General features: G+C 48.6%; 2 protein-coding genes and 1 long non-coding RNA gene across 13 annotated transcripts in view; 1 reads left to right on the top strand and 2 right to left on the bottom strand.

Annotated features, from left to right (window-relative positions):
- Positions 1 to 4,421, bottom strand: part of TAF8 (TATA-box binding protein associated factor 8) — a 31,544-nt gene extending 27,123 nt beyond the window's left edge. For 8 of the 9 annotated variants that reach the window (XR_005367701.1, XR_005367702.1, XR_005367700.1 and 5 more), the window contains exons 1-2: positions 4,360 to 4,421; positions 3,420 to 3,576 (exon numbers count right to left, since the gene is read on the bottom strand). Coding sequence is in view for 5 of the 9 variants with exons in the window: in XM_038554054.1 (XP_038409982.1) it covers positions 3,420 to 3,576; positions 4,360 to 4,404 (202 nt within the window). In the remaining 4 variants the exon portion in view is untranslated. Of the gene's footprint in view, positions 1 to 3,419; positions 3,577 to 3,828; positions 4,053 to 4,359 lie in introns of those variants that run through there. The other variant, XM_038554055.1, reaches the window with a different exon arrangement.
- Positions 4,422 to 5,383: 962 nt separating this feature from the next.
- The window catches only part of CCND3 (cyclin D3), a 94,608-nt gene continuing 81,461 nt past the window's right edge, over positions 5,384 to 18,530 (top strand). Inside the window, exon 1 of one of the 3 annotated variants that reach the window (XM_038554048.1) lies at positions 5,384 to 5,811. The gene's annotated coding sequence lies outside the window, so the exon portion shown is untranslated. The remainder of the gene's footprint in view (positions 5,812 to 18,530) is intronic. The other 2 variants (XM_038554049.1, XM_038554050.1) reach the window with 2 other exon arrangements.
- On the bottom strand, positions 5,730 to 18,508 carry LOC111098258. The gene is made up of 5 exons (XR_005367697.1): positions 18,445 to 18,508; positions 18,270 to 18,358; positions 17,456 to 17,622; positions 13,596 to 13,679; positions 5,730 to 6,910 (listed from the first exon to the last, which is right to left on the bottom strand). It is a non-coding gene; the product is annotated as an uncharacterized LOC111098258 (long non-coding RNA).

The following is an 18,530-nucleotide window of genomic DNA, read 5'->3' as shown; positions in this document are numbered from 1 at the left end:
TAAATGTCTGCTTTCAGCTCAGGTCCTGATCCCAAGGTCCTAGGATCAAGCCCGCATCAAGCTCCCTGCTCAGCTGAAAGCCTGCTTCTCCCTCTCCCTCTGCTGCTTCCCCTGCTTATGCTCTCTGTCAAATAAATAAAATCTTTAAAAGAAAAATATTGTGACTGTATTTAATGCCACTGAACAAGTTTTTGTTTCTTCGGCCTGAAGCCGAACTCCTATGTAAGAGTTATTGGGGTGTGTGTGTGATCCCTGGGTGGCTCAGTGGTTTAGCGCCTGCCTTTGGCCCAGGGCGTGATCCTGGAGTCCCGGGATTGACTCCCACATTGGGCTCCCTGCATGGAGCCTGCTTTTCCCTCTGCCTTTGTCTCTGCCTCTCTCTCTGTGTCTCTCATGAATAAATAAATATCTTTTTAAAAAAAGTTATTGGGGTGCCTGGATGGTTCAGCAGGTGGAACATGCGATTCTTGATCCGGGGGTTCTAAGTTCAAGCCCCATGTTGGGAGTAGAGATTAGTTAAGAATAAAATCTTTAAAAAAAAGTTTTGCCAAAGTTCTTCAGGTAGGGGATCCTTGGGTGGCTCAGCGGTCTGGCGCCTGCTTTCGGCCTGGGGCGTGATCCTGGGGTCCTAGGATCGAGTCCCGCATCGGGCTCCCTGCATGGAGCCTGCTTCTCCTTCTGCCTCTCTCTCTGTCTCTGTCTCTCATGAATGAATAAATAAAATCTTAAAAAAAAAAAAAAAAGTTCTTCAGGGAAAGAGGAGGTATGAAGCTCTGAAACTGCTGAATTTTACATACAGAAAAGCGTTTTTCTGAGGATAGGTCCACAGATTTCACCAGACGCAAAAGGAGCCCCCAAATGTAAGGATCTCCTGCTCTAGAGGCCCTAATGGTTCAGAAGTTAAGAGCAAGTGGTGACTGAGAGGGAAGGGTGTCAAACTGAAGACCCACCACCAACTCACCAAGACCCACCATCAACTCGTTGCTACCCTGGGCAAGTCACTAGTACTGGCTCCCATACAGGAAAATGGTGGGCAGCATCTGTTTACTGTGGGAAAAATTTAATTAGAATCCTGGTATAGAATGTCTTAGAAATAAGCCAAGTGTCAGTTAAAGTATCTTCACCCATTTGGCTTTTTTCTTTCTTTTCTTAGTAGGTCCTAGGATTTCAAAGGACATGTATAAGAAATGTAGAAAATAGTATTCAGAGACTTTGCTCTGAACCCAGTTTAAGATTGGAGTCCCTAGAAACCAAGCGACTGTAGGCAATAAGCACAAAAACTCTGCCTCATGCTTATAACTAACACAAATCCTAAAACTTTGATACCCAGAGCTCTTAACAACATGGAGCTGCTCAAGCCTGAGCAAGACCTCAGCCTAAGCCATCTATCCTTGGTATTCCTTGGAATGAAGTGGCACTTTTTTTTTTTTTTTAAAGATTTTGTTTATTTATTTATTCATGAGAGACACAGAGAAAGGCAGAGACACAGGCAGAGGGAGAAGCAGGCTCCCTGTGGGTAGCACGATGTGGGACTTGATCCCAGGATCCTGGGATCACGACCTGAGCCAAAAGTTGATGCTCAACCTCTGAACCACTTAGGTGCCTTGGAGTGGCAGACTTTTATGCCATTTTCAAGCCTTTTAGTTTCAATATTCACAGCTTTCCAACACAACTATCTCAGCTCCATCCCGCTTGGTGGCAACTATTTCTTCTGAGAGAAAAAAGGCCTTTTGTCCAGTGGTATCAGAAATAATTGCCTTAATCATGAGGATCTTTAAACTCTGAATTCCAAGAATTTTTCAAAAACTGAATTCTGTTGGGAACTATTAGTCCGTTCTTTGAGGACAAAAGTTCTCAAAGTGGGGCCTGGGAGTCCTCAGGCAGCCCTGAGATCCTTTCCAGAGTCCACAGACCAAAACTATGTTTATAATTAAGTGAAGACATTCTTTGACTTTTTAACTCATTGTCTCATGTAGTTTTCCAGAGGTTACATGGGCTATGATGATATCATGGCTCTGAGGGATAATAGAATGTGGACTCATATATGTTTATATTTAATTTTTTTCAATTTTCTTTTTCTTTTTTTTAAAGATTTTATTTATTTATTCATGAGAGACACACACACAGAGAGAGAGGCAGAGACATAGGCAGAGGGAGAAGCAAGCTCCATGCAGGGAGCCCAATGTGGGACTCGATCCTAGGTCCCCAGGATCAGGCCCTGGGCTGAAGGCGGCACTAAACTGCTGAGCCACACGGGCTGTCCTCAATTTTCTTTTCTTTCTTTCTTTTTTTTTTTTTTTCAATTTTATTTTCTAATGTGGCAAAAATCGCTCTATATAAAGCCCATGTAGACAAAACTCCTCAGGATCCTCAATATTTAAGAGTCTAAAAAAAAAAAAAAAAAGAGTCTAAATAGGTTCTAAGATCAAAACATTTGAGATCATTGCTTTAGGAAAACATTTGGTATTTAAAAGTTCCAAACAAAAAATAATAATAATAAAAAATAAAAAAATAAAAGTTCCAAACACCAGCTGCAGAGAGCCACCTCACCTCAGACCACGTCCTTCCTGGGGCAGCCCACATCGAGTGTCCGATCAAGAACTGAGTACAAATGCAAGGCCCTTTCAGCCTGATGTGGTGTACTCTGAAGTACAGGTGCTCCAGAGGTCCCCACTGAGTCAGTCAATTCTTTATTTGGCCTGCATTGCAGTTAATCTCCCCCCTGCCTAAAGCTTTCTCTCACTTTGATTTGTGTTGATCCCTCAAAAGACAAGTTAAGTAAGCCCATCTCTCATCCCATTCTACTTTCCACCACCCTGCCATGCTGCCACTGCCACCACCACTAATAAAACCCAAGCAGGGAAATACACTGTATATGCAGAAAAGCCTGTGTGAGACCATTCTAGGCTTCTCCAACTCAATGTGTTTCCTCTTAAGCATTTTTTTTTCCGTTCTATAAAACTTATTTACTCTCCCTCTTTGTATCACATACTATAGCATTTGATTATCCAATATATAGCATCTATTCATGGGACTTGATCATGACTCTGCAACAAAACTATAACTTCCTGGAATATAGAGAACAAGCAGCAACAACAGCACTTATAAACCATCAAGAGGTTACCAGGTTCCTAATATCAAGTGTCTTACACATGCACCTCACTTATCCTCACAACTCCAGGAGATACAAATTATTGTCCTACTTCACAAATAAGGAAATTGAGGTTCAGGAGGTTTAGCAACTTGTTCAAGCTATTAAGTGGCAGAGCGATGACTTACACCCACGTCCATCTGATTCTAAAGCCTGAAAGTCACTTTACTATGCTGTTCTTTTTCCTATCTTTAACACTATCAGAGTGCAAGACACAGCACAGATGTTTGGTTGACTCGAAAAGGAGCTATTGTTTCCTGGTACTTACAGCTCTGCAGCATCTCTGTCAATGTTTCCACGGATGCTTTTTCAGCACTCTCGAACCCTGCCTCTGTCAACAAGGAGCTCACGACCACTTGAAGGGTTCGCCTCCGGGCCAGATGGTAGTTATCAGCAGGGTTAGTGGATTGTTTACTTCCTGATCTCTGCGAATCAGCACCCCATTAAAAAAAATTAATTCACCCACAGGACAAGAATGCAATCCAACAGTTCACATATCGTCAATGGCAAGCAAAAGTTCTTTCGCTAAATATGTATTTATCAGTGCTTAATAAAATACGGTAGCCCCTGGTGTTAAGATTTATAAATCCTGGCCAACTGAGTAATCATCGAGTACCCAAGGGGTTCTAAATCCTAAGGAGCTACCTAAAACTTAAGATTCTAATAAGTTTTCTTACTTTTTTAGCAGATTATCAAAATATATAGCTGAAAAAACATGCATGATAGGATTGAATTCACATCCATTTCCCAGAAAAAATTAAAAAAAAAAAGGCCTTTCTCTTGTTCCTCGCATCTCCACACTCTGTCACTACAAAGAAAAATTAAAACAGCACCACACGATGCTGGGCATAGGAAGGCAAAGGGCAACCGCTCAGAAAAGTAGGAAAGCTAAATTATTCTGAAACGGGAATCCCTCCTAACTCAGGCTGGCCAATAAGAAGGCGAAGCCGGTCTCCCCGAGCCAATCAGGAGGTGTTCCGGGTTCCCAACCCCCAACAGCGGAGGAGCCAATCAGTACACCGGTCCGCCAACTCAGGAGGCCGCAGCCAAGTCCCGAGGAGGGGGGCATTTACGGCCTGAAAGACGCTCCTCCACCCGGAGCTCATGGTGGGGCTGGATTCCTGGCTGCGAGCTTGTTGCCCACACTAGGGGGAAGTTGCAGAATGCCCAGGCTCTCTCGGCTTCCGCCCCGCGCCTCCCGCCCTTACCGTTCCGGAGCCACCGGCCCCGGCAGTGGCCGCCGTGTCGGCCATCTTGCTCTGGCGTACTGTGCGCGAGCGCAGGGCAGGATGGGACTTGTAGTCGCCGAGCGGGGAGGGGCGGGGAGGGGGCGGGGCGGCGCGCACCCCTCGGAGCTCTCCTAAGCCCAGGCGGGTTGCGGGGGGCGGGGGGGGGGCGGCGGTGTTTGAGGATCCCGGCTCACGTGACCTACAGTGAGTGGTAGGTTCTTGGGGCCCCGGTGTGCCTCGGAATCGGCTAGGAAGATGCGCCCTCGGGTTTCGCACCTGTTTCTAGAGGAGATCGTTTCTCCCGCAGAGCACATCCCTGGGGCGCTCCAAACTTGCCTGTTGTTAGCAACACCTTTGGCTGCGTCCCGCTCGGTCCCAGGGACTCCCTCTCTGGGGACGGGGCCTGGGACTCTGTGTTGTGAAGCTCTGCAGGTGATTATCCTGAGCGAGTAATTTTGGGAAACCTTACTCTGCGCGCACCGGCCCCGCAGCCCGCCAACGTCCACCTGCCCCTCGAGCCTAGACCCGCTAGCCCAGGTCTTCCGCTGCATCCCGCTGCCTTCTCGCCCTCGATCCGCAGCGATGTGCGCGGGCGGCAAGAAGCTGTCCGGGGCCCGCCTCAGTCCCGAGGCGTTGCGACCCCGCGGTGCCTGTGGTTTTCTGCGTCTCACTCGCTCATCAGCCGCCCTGGACGGGGGTTCTCCTTGCCGGGACCGGGGACCCCCACTGCCCCTCCTTCAGTTCCGTTTGCGGGTGCCTGGGAGGGCGCGCACGCCGGGTTTGAATCCTAACATCGCAGGCTGTGAGGCTTCGGGCACGTTACCTAACCGCACTGTGCCTCAGTTTCCTTTGTGTGTGTGTGGAACAGGGGTGGGATTGCTAGAGAAGAAAATAAGCTAATACCCGCAGAGGATCTCGGGCACGTGCCAGAAGCAGAGCCGGAGGTCAAGACCCAGCACCTGAAGTTGTTTATTTCCTGCGCGACGCGCGATCGCCTGGCGAGCGCCCCGCGGGCCAGACTCTGGGAACCCGCGCGGCCCGGGCCCCGCAGGCGCACCTGAGCCCGGGGCGTGCCCCGCCCCCTCGCCCGGGCACGTGGGCCGGGGTCTGCGGGGCCAACCGCGGGCGGCCGGGGGAGGAGTCGGGGCCCACACTAGCGGCGCCGAGCACCCAGCCCCTTTGTCTCCCCCGCCCCCTCTTCCCCACTTCCTGCCCAGCTTTAAACTCGGGATCCGCGGCGCGGCGCGGACTTTGTAAACACGCGGCGCCTGCGGGGGTGGAGACTGTTTGTGTTGGGGCGCCCGGAGGAGGAGCGCACGCCCCTCGGCTCGGCTCGAGGCGGTGGCGACGCCCCCCTCCCCAGAGGCAAGTCCGAGGCGGCGGGACGATGAGGCCACAGTCGGTGCTCCGGGGGGCTCACCTGCTCTGGAGGTAGGCTTGATGGCTGGGGTGTCAGCCTCTCCACCCTTCGCTGGGGTGCCTCCAAGCTCAGGCTGGACGCCCGGGGTAGGGTCGGAAGGGGGTCGGTTAAGGGGGTCACTGCGTCCTCATCACCTCCCCATTGTCCCCTAAAGCTTGGCTCACTTTTGCACGTAGGTGAAGAGCAGAGACGCCCCCAAAGCCCTGAGCCCTGTCCCCACAGCCCCTCTCCCAGCTGACCCAGAAGCCCAGTGGCCTCCCTGGGTTGTCGTCGTTCTTCATACCTCAGAGATAGCAATGGGAGGTGAGTAGGAAGGCAGAACCGATGTGGGCAGAAGGATTAGGTCAGAGGAAGCGCCTGGAAGAAGGGACGCCTCAGTGTCCCTGTGGTGTCTGATGTGCACACAAGCCTCTTCTGCATCTTTTAATGTACTGCCAAGAAGAGTAACTGAAGAAATTGGTTGTTGTTACTAAGGGAGCATAATGATTTCATCTGCAAACATTGAGCACCTACTATGTGTCTGGGATTTATGGGATGCTGAGGGTACGATGATGTTATTCAACTACCACTGGTGTGGGTCACAGAAAACAACAGACATAAAGCACCAAGTTGGGCTGGCGAGGAAGACTCAGGAGAGAAGAGGACTTTGGAGTTGGATTCTAGGTGATGGATAGTCACCAGGCAGAGAAGTGGTAGGACTTTGGGGGCCACTTGTTCATTCTGCAGACCTGTACTGAACCCTGACTGTGGGGTTGGCATTGGAATACATTGAGGACCCAGATAGCCTTCCTGCTCTCTTTAACCTACTATCTAGGCATGAAGAAGAGGGGGGAATGAGCAGGATAAATTCAGGGAAAGGCAAGTTTCTGGGCTGGTCCCTAAGAATCCAAAAATTCACAGCTGCATGCAGCTGGGAGTCCACTTGAGGGTTATGTGACCATCCACACAATGTTGGGGTACCCATTCCTCATCCTTGGGCCTTAAGACTGTTTCCACTGTTTTCTCAATGCCACCCTCCTCGGTTCTCTTGGGGACCAGACATAGGTGAAGACAACTAGATCTCTCATTGTGTTCCTGCAGAATCTTCTGCTTTTTCAATTCCTCGGCTCCCTGGAGAGATGATTGATACAACATTAGATGAATTTATTCACCATCCATTAGCTATGGCTATATCTCCTGCACAGGCTAGATGTTGGGGACATAAACAAGTCAGAGCTTCTACTCTGCCTGGAATTTCCAATCAAAGGTATCTCTGAGAATTCCAGCAAGATCCTAGTCCTTGAGGCCATGACTACCTTGGTCTTTAGTGCTTCCTCTTTTTTCCTTCCTTCCCTCAAGGGTTCAGAATACCAGCTAATGCTTATATAGTACTGTCAGGCACTGTTCTAAATGTTTGGGGTATAGTGTCTCATTTAACCTCCGTAAGTGGGGCACCTGAGTAGCTCAGTCAGTTAAGCTTCTGCCTTTGGCTTAGGTCATGATCCCAGAGTCCTAGGATTGAACCCCACATCTGGCTCCCTGCTCCATGCGGAACCTATTTCTCCTTCTCCCTCTGCCTGCTGCTCCCTCCGCTTGTGCTCTCTCCCTGTCAAATAAATAAATAATATCTTAAATAAATAAATAAAATCTAAAAAAAAAACCTTCCCTAAGTCCTATGAGGTCAGCACTAGGATCATCTCCATTGTATAGACGGGAAAACCTAGGCACAGAGGCGTTAAGTTATTTTTCTAAAGAGTACACCAGAAATAAATGGCAGAGCTGAGATTGAAACCCAGGGCACTTGACCTGGGAGGCCCTGTTCTTGATCACTAGACTACCCTGCTTCTCTGATTGACCATGTAGAATGTCCACTTGAGTTAGGGACTTAGGAGTTTCCAAAAGGTCCTGTGTCTTGGGTAGTAGAGAGGAGAGAAACCTTTTAGCTGAGTGTGGGTGCTGGTAACGGTTTACATGGAGCCTCAACAGGTCTTGAGTAAGCTTGTAGGGACTGCACTGAGTTATATCCTTCCCTTCAGGCTGTGTGTGTATTAGTGTGTTTTCTTGAATAAGCCTCACTCATCAAGAGGAACAAACTAAGGTTGCAAGAAAGAAGGCAACATGGTTGTAATGTGCCAGAATCCGGGAATGTGTGAGACTAAGACACCTCATTTGGTGGGAATCTTTAGGAATAGCAGAGACTTTCATATTTTAGATTCCAAGAGGAACAGTCCAACCTGGTAGCTGAGTAAGGAAGATGGTCCAGTAGTGGAAACCATCTTAAGATGTTCACCTCTCTTGCCCACAGCTGCTGCATCCCAAAGCTGCATGTGTGTCTCTGACTCCATCCCTCCAGGCAGGCTGGGCCCTTGCCCCTGATGTGAGCCAGGCCACAGGGCAGAGGTTCCCGGGATTCCAGCCACTTTTCCATTACCTTCCTGAAATTCTAGGTTTTTTCACAAGAGTCCTCTGCACAGATCTGGGGAGGCCTGGAGCGGTCCCCCTCTGCCTGCGGTCAAATCACCTCCATGCATCTGTCTTTGAGAGAGAGGCATAGGTTGGGGGAGGGATGGGTGTTGATGCTGGCAGTTGAGGGTTTAGAGGGTGGCCACACCAAGATAACAGGTAAGCCGGTTGTGAAATTCTGAACTAAATAGACCTCCAGGCCACCTTTCTGCCACACATACTTTCCTCCCTTGTCATAGGGTGGGGTGGGGTGGAACCCTTGGCTTGCCCCAGCCCCCTGCCCCAGGCGTTTTCTTGGCTGGGGAGAACAGGTTGTGCTCTTGAGAAACCACAAGAGGAAGTTTAGGGAGGGCTGGGGGTGGGGAAAGTTCTGGGGTGCCTGCCAAGTTTCCCTTTCTCCGTTCAGCAGGAGGTATGTTTATTTTGGTGTGTTTTTCTTACCCTCAAAGACATTTAAATTTTAAACCCTCTGAGTTTCAAAGAGCTGTCAAGACCTGCCCCATTACAGTGATGGTGGTTGGGGTGGGGGTGGGGAGGGTGACCTGGCTGTCCTGAGACACCACTGGAAATGAGACCAGAGCTAGGTACCCTTTTATTGGATTTCACCTGGCATTCACACTGCTTGGGAAAGGCCAGTTAACTCCAGAAGGTCTTCTTTTCTCCTCTCCCTCAAAGCACCCCCTCTTGCCTGAAACTCAGAAGAATGTGCTTATAATTTATAATGGTCACTTAGGAGCTGACTGATGCTGCCAGGAGCTGTCCTAAGTGTTTCACTTGCCTTATCTCATCTGATACTCACAATGCCCGGTTGTGAATACCCCCATCTCCAATTTATAGATAGGGAAACAAACCCAGAAAGGCTAATAAACTTACCTGAAGTCACACAGCTAGTAAGTGGCAGAGCCCAGATTTGAACACTGGTGAATTTGACTTCAGAGCCTGTGCTCTTGACAATTTAAATTAGCCCCCAAATCAGAGCATTAACATAGATCAGGCCCAAACAGTATTATATCATATTAGATCCTGAAGAGTAGGAGGTTGAGATCCAAAGATGTTTTTAAAATGATGTTGCTAGGGTTGGGGTGGCTTATGTAGAGAATTGGAAAGGATTCCTTGGAACTTAATATATTAGAAAAGGATCAAGTGGAGAAAAGCAGTGGGTGAACAAGGGGCGTCAAACTCCAAACAGTTGAAGCAAATGGGGAGAAGATTTAGGAAGGATATTATAGCTGTGTTCAAATGTTTGGAAGGTTGCTTTTGGAAGCCCACACGAAGTGGGCCAGATAGGGGGCCAGGGGACAGACCGGTGGGGGGCAGATCTCCGAAATAGCATGAGAACTTTCTAACAAACGGTTGCCTAATCCCCGTCTGAAGAAGTGAATTCTTCGTCTAAGGGAGTCTAGAGCACATGCTTAGGAGGGGCTTCTGCTCGTTGAAAGACCTCAAAGCCCCTTCCACCTCTAAACCGTCCCATGTGATTATTCACCTGTTTCCCCTTTCCGGGTCATCCCATTGCTCCTTGTGCTCCCCGGCCCATAGCGATCCTCGTCTGTCCACCAGGTGGGGCTGTTGCCCAGTGTGTTGCCCCGGGACTGCAGGATTGGGTGGAGAGCACCATCTGGTCGTTCAGCTGCCAGCCGGTTTCATGGGGCCCCTGCCCCACCCATCCCCAGCTATCTACACCAGAGCTCAGGGAGCCACTTTTGACCAAGTACAACCGCCATAAAATGATCTCTTAGGTCCCAGACCCTGGGGCCCCTCCTTCCCGCTGGGGCCCCTCCCACCCACACTCTCTTTTCCCCATCCCTGACCTTCCTTTGCCCTTGAGACAGAAGGCCCGGTGTATTGGGAGCAGAGGGCCAGACCAGCAGCCCTTGTAGGCATGGCCTTTCGTACCCTTCGAAGGCATGACACATAATACCGTGTCATCTCCATTGAGGGCCCTCAAAACCTGCAGCTCCTTTGCCCTCAGCGGGCACTTCTCCTACCCTGGTTGAAGTTCCCCCGAGACAGCCACTCCTGAGGTGAGACAGCAGAGGCCCAAGCATTGTCTCGGAGTGAGGGGTAGGAGAGGGGTTGCTTGGTGCCCCATCAAGACCCTTAGAAGGGTGTGGAGCAGGTCGCCTGGGTGGCTCAGTGGTTGAGCATCTGCCTTGGCTCAGGTCATGATCCCAGGGTTCTGGGATTGCATCCCACATCGGGCTCCCCGCTGGGAGCCTGCTTCTCCCTCTGCCTGTGTCTCTGCCTCTCTCTGTGTATCTCTCATGAATAAATAAATAAAATCTTTAAAAAAAGAAGTGTGAGGAGCTGCAGAGGCCCCACCATGGACGGGCAAGGCCCAACAAGAGCAGGAAGGAGGGTGCGGTTACAAGCCAGACCACCAGAGGGCGCCCTGGAAGGCAGGCCCGAGAAAGCGGCCCTAACTGTGCTCCAGACATTTCCTAACTCGTGTTTACTTCTTCTTCTTCTTCTTTTTTTTTTTTTTTAAGATTTTATTTATTCATGAGAGACACGGAGAGAGAGAGAGAGGCTGAGACACAGGCAGAGGGAGAAGCAGGCTCCGTGCAGGGAGCCGACATGGGACTCGATCCCAGATCTCCAGGATGAGCAAACCAAAGCACCAAGGGTTAAGCAGCTAGCTTCCTTTCACACAGCTGGTCAGTGGCTGAGCTGGAAGTCGGACTTGGCTGTTTGGCTGTAGAGTCTGCACATAAAACCACTAATTCATGCTTTCTCTCATGGAGTGGTCAAGAGAGCCGATGCCCAGTAGACAAACCACTCTGGTTTGAGTCCTAGCTTGGTTCCTTCCTGCTTGTGTGAAACTGAGTTTCCTCACCTGTCAAGTGGGTGTAAGTAGTCCCTACCTCACCGGGTCATTGTGGAGATTAGTCAGGGCCGATCTTCCTTGAATGCTTACTGTAAAACAAGTGTTATCTTTTCTGTCCTCACAGCATTCTCGCAAGGGAGGCACTGTTGTTATGTCTTCACAGACAAGGACACCAAGGCACAATGTGGTTACACAGAGGAAGGGGCTGAGGCTTCAGAGTCCACCCTCTGTACGAGGTGCATGAGATTCATGCACACAAAGCCCTGCCAAGTGCCAAACGGGTCATGAGTCCTTAGAAGCAATGCCTCCACTGTCCTGTCATGGTCCTAACCGTCTTCCAGCCAGAGCTGCTTGGAGTGGGCACGGGGGCCTTCCCCGAACCAAGAGGCAACCCTGGTTTCTTTCCTTACCATCCTACCTATGACTCCGTTTCGTCCTTTTGTCTAAAATAAATACCAGCCCATGAGTTCTGGCCTGTGGTCAGACAGTTGGACAAAATACTTGAAATTGGGACTGTCCCAGAAACTCCCAGTTCGGGCCCCAGCTTCGAGTGCTCCAACTCGCCCTCCCTCCTGTCCTCTGTTCTCTTCCCTCCAGGCTGCTCCTCCTGCCCTTCCCCTGGGGGCCCTGAGTTCTGGGAAAGGAAGCAGGAGCAGGGCCTCACATGCAGACCTCGGCCTCCAGCTTAGGCTCCAGCTGGAAGTGTTGGAGGCTCTGGAAGGGGGGGCCGGTCGGGGCGGGGAGGATGGGGGCACAGAGGGCCCTGGGCTGCCTGTCCCCAGGAAGGCATCTATCCTTCCAACACTCTTTCCTAAGCTTACTCCTGGGGGCTGAGGAATCCAGTCTGGATAAGACCCAGGGGAGAGTTTATTCCTCTCTAGCAAGTGGCTGTCGCAGGCTGATTTGGGATTATGAAGGGGAGGGAGGCTTGCTTCCTCCCAACACCAGGCCCCCGAGAGTCAAGTCTGTGTTTCCCCTTCCTTCCAGCTCCATTCCCTTTTCTTTAAACAGTATCTATTGCAGAACCACAGACTTGGAGGCTGTTCACATGTGCAATCTATTTTCATCACAGTGAGAGAGGATCTTGGGGTTATAGACTCTCAGATGGACTGGGGAGCTGAGCATAGGCCAGGGTGTGGAACATTCTAGTTTTTCCCAAGCCCTCTCCCTTTTTCCCTCCAGTCATCTGGTACCTGCTGGTTCTGGAGGCAGCCTCTGTCTTCTCTTGGAATTTACTTGAATCCACCTCTAGGACCAGGCTGAATTTTTCTCTCGGATCTCTGTGTCTCCAAAGAAATAGTCTTTTTTGGCTTAGGACCAGCCTCTTGGGTTCTAACTCAAAAAACCCCTCTCTTTACTACCCCTGGATGTGAGCTTAAGGCCTCCTGGGTCATCCTCAGAAAGTCCTGCTTCTTCCCTGCCTTTCCTCTGACACAGCTTCTGGGAGTCATTTTTGGCATTCCTTTTGGGAATCTTGTGTGGATTTCTCTGAACCCTCATTTCTTCCCAGGCACATGGCAGTAAACATGTTGGAGATTGTGATAGCATATCTTTTGCACAATAGTTCCATAGCCAGGCCCTGTTGTGAGCGCCTCCGTACAGTATGCACCATTTGCAGATAAGTTTATAATAAATATACATGTTTTTAACTCATTTCTCCTCTGTTCTTCCCAAGAATCCTGCAAGGTTCCTTTATTTTACTGGTGAAGAAACTGAGGCACAGAGATTAAGTAACTTGCCCAAGGTCATATTGCTAGTCAGTCCTGAGAGCCTGGGGGCTGAAAGAGCTCTGACCTGAGTCAGACTTTTCCTGCACGTTGCGTATGCTTGTGCGTGTGTGTGCCCACCCACCAGGGGGAGTGTGAGATGCCCCCAGGTTCTGTTGATGCACTGTCCTAAATACAGCATTGAGACACATAGAGCAGGCTGGTAGATCCCCAAACTGCCTCTGTGTGTGATGGTGAATCTGTGTGTGTGCACGTCTGTGAGGAGTGATGATGGTGTGGGTACAACTGCCCCAGGAAAGCCCAGAGCCGCCTCCATCCTCCTAGTGGGAGCTTCAGGGTTGTCTCCTATGCCAAGCAAGGAAGGGAGGGAGCCAGGATGGCCCAGCCCTGCCCCAGCAGGCAGGTCAGGTGTCATGCAAGACCCAGGAAGCAGGAGTGGGAGGTGGTGATATGAGCTCTGCTAGGTGGGGCTGGGGCCCTGACCTATCTCGGGAGCCCTGGATGAATCAGCCAGACCACAGCCGCCCCATTTGCGGTGATGGTGCACACAAGTTTTTCCTCCAGCCCTTCAAGTCCTTTTCTTTTCCTTTCTCTCCCCCAGACTCAGGCTTTAGTAGGGTTGCAGTGGCTGAGGGTACATCTCTGGAGTTGGCAGTTAAGCAGAGTCCTAACACTGGACCTGCACACTTCACCCAAGATACCCTACCCAGAAAGAAGGAGCAGCCCTGGCCCAGGAAGCATGCCACATACCTTGTCCAGAGGACAGGGCTGCATAGGTCTGGATCCTGGGCTCACTCACCTGGTGTATTCCTCCAACAACATCTGTAAGGCACAGAGGTCTTGTCCATTGCTCATTTACAGCAGAGTCACATTTTCTGCGGTGCTGGGTTCAAGATCAGTGGAGAAACAAAATCCGTCTCAGAATCACTCTAAGTTTACTTATTAAATTGCTCATAGAACATAAGATGCATAGTTTGAGCTTTCTCCCCCATTTCAGAGAATCTCCAAGATGGCCCGTTGTCATCGGAACAGATGGCCAAGTCCTTGGTTAAACATGATGTTTGTGCTAGAGTTATACCACACTGTATAAATAATATCTAAGTTTCTGTGGTTGATTAGTGTCTCCTCCAGTGAACATAATTGAGTTTGTGATAGTTAAATGGGCACATTTAGGAATTCAATATGCATTCTCTCATGGGCTCTCGTGGGCTCCCTGGGCCAGAGGAAGGGTTTAAGTGGTAGAGCTGGGGGAATCTGGGGGAAGGTGCACTTGCTTTTGGATGGATTAACCAGGAATTTCTTATCAAAGATGCCATTTGAGAAAAGAGAAGTGGACTTAAGGAGAAATTATTTAGGAGCAATTTTATTTTATTTTCAAGAATTTTTTAGTAATATCTACACCTAACATTGGACTTGAACCCATGACCCCAAGTTTAAGAGTTGCTGAGCCAGCCAGGCGCCCCAGGAGCAATTTTATTTTATTATTTTTTAACATCTTTTTTTTAATTTTTTTTTTTAATTTTTATTTATTTGTGATAGTCACAGAGAGAGAGAGAGAATGAGGCAGAGACACAGGCAGAGGGAGAAGCAGGCTCCATGCACCGGGAGCCCGACGTGGGTTTCGATCCCGGGTCTCCAGGATCGCGCCCTGGGCCAAAGGCAGGCGCCGGACCGCTGCGCCACCCAGGGATCCCTATTTTTTAACATCTTTTTAAAAATTTTAATTTATTTATTCATGGGGCGGGGGGTGGGGGGCAGAGGGAGAAGCAGGCTCCATGCAGGAAGCCTGATGTGGGAGTCGATCCTGGGACTCCAGGATCACGCCCTGGGCTGAAGGCAGGCACTAAACCACTGAGCCACTCAGGGATCCCCTGAGCAAATTTTTTTTTCCTGAGCAATTTTAAATGGTGATAGCTTTTATATATATTTTTTTACTTTTCTAAACACCTGAATTTTCATTTTTTGTTTTTACTGAAAACTGCACTGTAGAAATCGGTTTTCGATTCCTATTTCTATGACATTAGGCTTACTCTTTATATCATTATTGCTTCTTTCTAAAATAATTAATGACTATTTCTATAATTATTTTTATAACAATAATTATTTTTAATATACCACTTCATGTTTTTTTAATGGCTTAAAAACTCCAAGGGTGCCTGGGTGGCTCAGTCAGCTGAGTATCTGACCCTTAGTTTCAGCTCAGGTCATGATCTCAGGGTTATGGGATCAAGCCCTGAATCCAGCTCTGTGCTCAACGGGGAGTCTGCTTGGGATTTTCTATCTCCTTCTGCCTCTTCCACCGCTGCCCCACCTTCTCTTTCTCTCTAAATAAATAAATAAAATCTTAAAACACACACACACACAAAAGCATACACAGACACACCTCTAGCAGAGAGGTTAAGACATGAGTGAAGGAAAAGGGCTAGGGTATTCCACCCTTAAAAAATAACTGTGGATCGGGGATCCCTGGGTAGCTCAGCGGTTTAGCGCGCCTGCCTTTGGCCCAGGGCGCGATCCTGAAGGCCCGGGATTGAGTCCCATGTCAGGCTCCCTGCATGGAACCTGCTTCTCCCTCTGCCTGTGTCTCTGCCTCTCTATGTCTATCGTGAATAAATAAATAAAATCTTTAAAAAAAATTATTGTGGATCCCAACGAGTTTTTGTCTTTGAAGGTTGTGACTATTGACATTTAACTTTTAATTTATTTTATTCTCATTTTTTTAGAGATTTATTTATTCATGAGAGACATGAATTCATGTCTTTATTTATTCATGAGAGACACAGAGAGAGGGGCAGAGACGCAGGCAGAGGGAGAAGCAGGCTCCTTTCGGGGAGCCAAAGGCAGATGCTCAACCACTGAGACACCTAGGCGCCCCATCTAACTTTAATTTTTTTTAAAGATTTTTGATTTATTTGTTCACGAGATACATGCAGAGAGAGAGGCAGAGACACAGGCGGAGGGAGAAGCAGGCTCCCTGCAGGGAGCCTGACGCAGGACTCGATCCCAGGTCTCCAGGACCACACCCTGGGCTGAAGGTGGCACTAAACCACTGAGCCACCTGGGCTTCCCTAACTTCTAATTTTTTTTTAAATTTTTATTTATGATAGTCACAGAGAGAGAGAGGCAGAGACACAGGCAGAGGGAGAAGCAGGCTCCACGCACCGGGAGCCTGACGTGGGATTCGATCCCGGGTCTCCAGGATCATGCCCTGGGCCAAAGGCAGGCGCCAAACCGCTGCGCCACCCAGGGATCCCCTAACTTCTAATTTTAAATGCAAAATTTAAAGAATATGAATCTCTTTAGAGGAACTGTAAAAAAGTATTGTGTGTTAACATAGCATCGTATTTTTAATAAAATAATAACTATTATTAAATGATTAAAAAAATGATCAAAAAGTAGTGAGCACTGTGGCTTTGTTTTACCTTTTTTACAAATCTCTTTAATGCCTGGCTTAGTAGAAGACAGCCAGATTATCATGTCTGTTTCTGCTTTAATCTATTGCAGGGTGTTGTTTGGGTTGATGTACATGAAGAAAATCTGGCCTCAGACAGATACGTAGTTGGAAAGGAAGAACTTGTGGACTGGTTTAAAACCTGCGGCCTTGGGACACCTAGGTGGCTCAGTGATTGCCTTTGGCTCAGGCCATGATCCCGATGTCCTGGGATTGAGTCCCGTGTCTGGCTCCTGCAGGGAGCCTGCTTCTCCCTCTGCCTGTGTCTCTGCCTCTCTCTCTGTGTCTCTCATGAAAAAATAAATAAAGTCTTTAAAACAAAACAAAACCTGTGGCCCTAGTAGAACATAGAGCAATAGTGAAGAAGCCAAATCAACAGCGTTGGGTTGGGGAATTTGGACTTTTTTGGTAGGTAATAGGGGGCCACTGAAAGCTTTTGAGCATGGAAGTGCCATGATCAGATTGTTTCAAGATAACTTCTAGGGCAGCAGTAGAACAGAGCTGGCAAGAGAAAGTCTACACAAAATCTAACAAGGATTGAAACTAGGGTGAGGCCAATGGAAATGGAAACAAGGGGGGTGATTTGGCAAAATATTTTGAAGGTAAAAGCAGCAGAACTTAGTAATTATTTGGTAGGAAGGTATGAATAATCATCTGCCCTGTGAAATTGCTCTGCCCTTCCCCCGCCAGGCACCTGGCATACTTCTAAGATGAGGTATGTTATAGTTTGCTGCTTACGTGCCTCCTTCTCTCCGACTAGGCTACAGTGGGTGCCCACAGTAAGTGAGTGTATGAGAGTAGTCGGGGCCACCCCAGAATGTTTCAGCCTGTGTGGCTAGTAGCATAGTGGTGCCCTTAAAGAGAAATTTAAAGACCAAGAGGGAAAGACATCCATTACTGTTAAGCATCACTAAGTAAAGGGTAAGAGGAGACACCAAGCTATGAAGAGAGAGAAAATAGTGGGTGGACCCTTGAAATATACCACGCTGTTGGCAAGGGAGTATGCTTTCCTGAGTTCTAAAGATGTGGGGAGAAATATAAAAACATCTAGGAGAGATTGCTCCATTCTTTGTTCTCAAGTAACCCAAGTTCAATAAGGGCAATGTTTTTCAAACCTAGAAATGTTTTCATTTTAACCCATTTTATATCCACACATACAAGCACACATGGATATGTATATAAAACAAGTTCCATTAAGCAGTACTTACCCTACTCCAGATATGTACTTTCAAGATTTTATTCTGTTGTTTAATTTTTTTTTTTTTTTAAATGCTGGTCGTGATTAGCTTCAAGACTTCATGATCCAGTAAAGCGTCCTGACTTGCAATTGGAAAAACATGAAGTGGGCGAGGTATCCCTTAGTATTCTCACAGTTCTGTAAGCAACAGAAATAGATTGTCCAGTATGAGGCAAAAGGAATTTATTAGAAGAAGGCTGGGAACTCAGACTTGCCAAACAAGCTGGAAGACTAGGTTTGGGAATGGACAGAAACTGATAAAGTGCCTGAGGGCTGGGCAGAGGGCCCTGCAGGAAGATGCCAGCAACTGAGCGGTCACCAATGCCTGGCCAGGCAGGGTGGGAATGGATGGGCCAGCCCCTCTGGTGTCTGGTGCAGGTAGGCAGGCTGGCTCCTGGATTTGTACTAGGGAAGAGGAAATGCCCCCGAAAGGAAGCGGTAGTGCTGTAGGAAAGAAGACTGGATACTTGACAGCCACAGGAGTCTACAAAAGGTGTCATGGCTTGTTCACAAAAAAGATGTCTGTGGGGCACCTACGTGGCTCAGTCCGTTAAGGGTGTGCCTTTGGCTCAGGTCATGATTCCCGAGTCCTGGGATCAAGTCCTGCATCAGGCCCCTTGCTCAGCTGGGAGTCTCCTTCTCCTTCTCCCTCTGCTCTTCCCTGCCACTCATGTGCGTGTGCTCTCTCTCTCTCGCTCTCTCAAATAAATAAAATCTTAAAAAAAAAATGTCTAACAGTGAGTATGTCCTTGCACAATAGTGGACCTAAATGGGCATCTTCTTACCCTGCTGGTGGCCTTGTCACATGGTAAACTCTCCCTTCAGAAAGCAGTTTGCCTCACAATGGAGCATGATTAAGCAAAGTCTGGTGTATCTATTAAAGAGAATATTAGATAGCCATTAAAAATAGCGTGCACACTCAATCACAAGGGTGCCTGGGTAGCTCAGTCAATTAAGCACCTGATTCTTGATTTTTGCTCAGGTCATGATTTCAGGGTTGTGAGATCCAGCCCCATGTTGTGCTCTGTGCTCAGCATGGAATCTGC

Source organism: Canis lupus, chromosome 12 (assembly GCF_011100685.1).
Source record: "Canis lupus familiaris isolate Mischka breed German Shepherd chromosome 12, alternate assembly UU_Cfam_GSD_1.0, whole genome shotgun sequence".
In the NCBI taxonomy this organism is placed as follows: domain Eukaryota; kingdom Metazoa; phylum Chordata; class Mammalia; order Carnivora; family Canidae; genus Canis; species Canis lupus.
The sequence above is the reverse complement of the archived record's forward strand: the minus strand, read 5'-3'. Positions and strand labels throughout refer to the sequence as shown.